The following is a 4143-nucleotide window of genomic DNA, read 5'->3' as shown; positions in this document are numbered from 1 at the left end:
GGGGGGAGAGAAGAGAGACGGTCAGTGGGGATGTTGTTGGTTTTTTGGGGGGAGGGGAGTGGTGCTGTAGCTCAGTGGTTTACGAACAAACAAGACCTGTCCACCGCGGTTCGAATCTGTGAGACGTACCCGAAGAGAATACACAATCATATTGTTAGCTAATTGCTCAGATGTGATGAGTCCAAACTTTTAAAAAATTTAAATAAAAAAATCGTAGTTTATTTATACTGCATGTGCTCAAGAAATATTTTGCTTGAATTCAATGTGTGTGTAAATATTGAGAGAAAAAAAGAGCAAGGAAAGATAATAATATATTATAAACATGGATTGTAAAATTGTGAAGGAAATTTTTTTTTTTTTGAAGGAGAAATTAATTCTCTTCCCAGAAGAGAATGTCGATCTCGTCTTAAATCAAGTGTAGGCCTACTGCTCGCAGATGTATATAATATAATTATACGTTGCTCCCTGGACGTACCTCAAACCTGTCCCTGGGCCTCCACACGGCCATCGCCCTCTTCACCCTCTCGTCCACCGTCGTGATGTAGCCTCGGCGCGCGCCACAGTACACCACGTGACCGCTCCAGCACAGACAGCCCACGTGGGTCCCGCCCACCGACACTGTGGCTTTGATCTTCTGAGACCCGGGGTCCCACAGCTGGATCATTCCCTGTACAAGGAAGAGAAAAAAGATTGGGAAGAGGGGTGGAGGTGGTCATGTTTTGTTGTTGTTGTTATTAGGTGTGATGGTGGTGATGTGTGTGTGTAATGTACCTGAGACAGCCCAACGACAACGCTAGTTTCTATGTTTCTACGTCGTGTGGGTGGCCCAGTGGTTAGGCTACCGGACTCGTAATCGTGAGGTCACCGGTTCGGGGGTTTCCTCACTTCACTCAGGTGGGAATGGGTACCTAGCCAAAGATAGCGAAAGATCTTGTCAGTGTGTTAGTGTATTAGAGCCTATGAATGGCTGCTTGCACTGTATGCTTCCCTGGAAGATGTTGTTGTCTCAGAAAGCTCTCAGGTTTGCTGGGGTAAAAGTAAAGATTGTGAAGCGCACGGAGCTTGCTGTTGAGCGGGGATTTGCGCTATACAAAGGCTATCTATCATTATTATTATTATTATTATTATTATTAATATTATTACCTGAGACAGTCCAACGGCCAAGCTAGTTTCTATATACCTGAGACAGTCCAAAGGCCAGGCTAGTTTCTATATACCTGAGACAGTCCAACGGCCAAACTACCCCCAGCCTCACTCCACTTCACACTAGCCACGTAGCGCGGGCTTCTATCGTCTGCTGCTGCCGACCCTGTTCCTGTCACGTGACTGCTGTCTTGGCGGCCGTGGTGGTCGTCCCGGGCGTCCAGTCGGGCCGTGAGTCGGGTGTGAGGTGACCACACGCACGTGCTACTGCCCAGGGCCGCCGCTATACTGTTGTGGGAACCCCAGTCCAGTCCTCTGGGGAAGGGGAGAGGGGGAGAGAGAGTTAGTTTTAGTAAGGGCCACCTATATTCTCACCCCTGATGAGAATAACTCACCCGTTATTCTCACCCCCACCCCGGTGTGGGCATGTTTCCTCATGTAGATCTAGATATTCCAGGCCAACTACTGATTACCGTTGCCATAGATCGTCTTAATATAAAAAAAATAATCAAATAGCCTTCTTAAAAGTAGGCTATAATTGTGAGTATTGGAAGATCTACGTATCAGATGCGTTCTGCTCTTGACAATTCGTTCTTGCATATTATTATAACGATAGATCTAGATCTAGAGTAACTTGTTATTTATTATTAATTTTTTTACTATTGTTTGCTGGTCATGGTGTGAAATGGCCTTCACCCAGCCTATTAAATAAACAAAACCTGAAACTTATCTGGGTCTGTACAACTTATAAGTTATTCTTGTGTGTATCTGTGTTATAGCACACCTGGGAGGTGAGAATAGCAAGACACAGGGTGACAGGGTGAGAATAGCCACTTCCTTTAGTAAGGTTTTATGGCGCTTGCAACTGCATAAGGCCATATGAGCGCCAGGGGGTGGATGTCAACAGAGAAGTCCAAACGGGGAATCAGGCTTACTCTGCTCACCTCTCTAGCCTCAACAGCACAAAGTCTGCTTAGGCTTCGACTATCAAAGCACCCCGGAAATAGCAGTTCACAAGAGAGTGACCAAAAAATACAAAAAAGTAGAGGGAAAATGACGATAATAAGGATGAGGAAAGAAAAACCAGCAGTTCCCCCTAAGTTGTTCCGGCACAGTATGAGCATGGCATTGATAAATCAGCTCATTTACAATTCTGCTGTGCGCAAGAACATGTTAATATATCCCCTTTGGGAATGGCCTAAAGACACTTCAGTCAGTGGCAGTGCCCATTGGGGGAAGTGGGGGGGGGGAGAAGGGGAGGGCGGAGGGGGGATTTTTTGTTTGTTGATTAAAGAGAAGCACATCGACACAGGGATGGGGAAAAGAAAGAGACCGGCAGTGGCGCCCTCCAACCACTAGTTATTTCGATAGAACTCAGGACCTTTACATTACAAAGCAAGAGACATCCACCTCCCCCCAGAGCGCCTCCCCTGAAACACTTCCCCCAAAACACCCTCACCCCTCTCCTCCATCGATCCCCCTTCCTTCCCCTATCCACATCATTTCCTGCACTAAAAGACAGATTCGGACTGGGTTCTCCCGTGCTGCAAGGAAAGCCCTTGTCCACTTACTTGCAGTAAAAGTTGTCTTGTATACCGGGAAGGGCGAGAACTCTGTCAGGGTCACGTGGTACTTGCCTACAGGAAGTCACCCCTGAGTTATACAAACAGGGTCCAGACTGGTCTGACCTCCTAGTGACCTTTGAGAATGAGAAGTCCGCGCCCTGCCAGTTGTGGTCACGCCTGTGTTTAAAAAAAAGAAAACAAACTAAACAAAAGAACCCCCCCCCCCCCAAAAAAAAAGCAGAAAAAAACAACAAAAGACCCAACCCCTTTTTACATTTCAATAAACGTTTTACGGCACTTGCAAGGTGTTCAGTTTCGTTTACTTTAGTTTAGTTTAACAGCACTTGCGCACTCATATGACCTAATGCAGTTGCGAGCGCCGTAAAACATGTACTGCAGCAAAAAAAAAAAAAAAAGAAAGCCACACAAATAGGTCACATAAGTTCCAAAGATGAGATGTGTTACAAGAGAGTGGGATTCAAGGAAAAGAGGCGTCGGTAGCCTATTGGTAAGGCTACCGGACTCATAATCGCGAGATTGCGGGTTTGGGGGTTCGAGCCTCAGCTCGGTCCGACGTTGTGTTCTTGGGAAATGCACTTTACACTAATTTTCCATTTGGCTCGGTCCTTTCGGAGGTACCGCCTCTTAAATAACATAACAGTGTTGATAGGGGCGTTAAACCTATACCATTGTACCATTTTCACAAAGAAAAGAAAAAAGAGGATGTAATAAAGACTATGGAAGTTTGAGAAGAAAAGAAGAACCCCACTACACCAGAAGGATCAAACCCCACCAGAGCACCCGCCAACCACCCAGCACCAGTACCAAGTAGGAGAGAGCGACAACACAGAGGCACCCGCCAACCACCCAGCACATATTATACCAGGTAGGAGACAGCGGCAACACAGGAGCACCCGCCAACAACCCAGCACCAGTACCAGGTAAGAGAGAGCGACAACACAGGAGCCCCCACCAACCACCCATATCACCAGTACCAGGTATGAGACCACAGCAGCACCCGCCAACCACCAAGCACATGTACCAGGTAGGAGAGAGTGGCAACACAGGAGCCCCCGGGCTGTGTCCAAACGCCTGGTCTAGCTGTCGCCGGTACTGCTTCCAGTCTTCCGTCTGGCCACGTAGACTGCTGGCTGCTGGACCCGCCACTGACCCCTCTTCCTCTCCGTCGTGGTCCGACTGGTCACTGACGGTGTCCGAGGCGCGGCCGTGTCCCCCCAGGGACCTGGTGCAGAACCCGTGGGCAAAGTCAAGGTCGAGCCGGGGTCGGAAGGGAATGAATCTGGAAGATGAAAAAATACAATGTAGGTCAAGTTGGAGAGTATTGAAATGTATGTAATGGTAACGATATAAAAAATAATAGGGGCAACAGTAATAATGATGATGACGTTATAGTTATATTTATAGACCAAAGACC

The 4143-nt window shown here is 47.4% G+C and overlaps 1 protein-coding gene across 1 annotated transcript in view; it reads right to left on the bottom strand.

Moving 5' to 3' along the window:
• The window catches only part of LOC101846532 (cell division cycle 20.2, cofactor of APC complex), a gene marked incomplete at its 5' end in the record, with an annotated part of 10282 nt that overhangs the window by 5169 nt on the left and 970 nt on the right, over nucleotides 1–4143 (bottom strand). The window contains 4 exon segments of the mRNA XM_013088006.2: nucleotides 476–667; nucleotides 1218–1458; nucleotides 2715–2885; nucleotides 3751–4008. Of these exon segments, the coding sequence (XP_012943460.1) occupies nucleotides 476–667; nucleotides 1218–1458; nucleotides 2715–2885; nucleotides 3751–4008 (862 nt within the window).

The sequence above is a fragment of the Aplysia californica genome, unplaced genomic scaffold, assembly GCF_000002075.1.
Source record: "Aplysia californica isolate F4 #8 unplaced genomic scaffold, AplCal3.0 scaffold00668, whole genome shotgun sequence".
Classification (NCBI taxonomy): Eukaryota; Metazoa; Mollusca; class Gastropoda; order Aplysiida; family Aplysiidae; genus Aplysia; species Aplysia californica.
The sequence above is the reverse complement of the archived record's forward strand: the minus strand, read 5'-3'. Positions and strand labels throughout refer to the sequence as shown.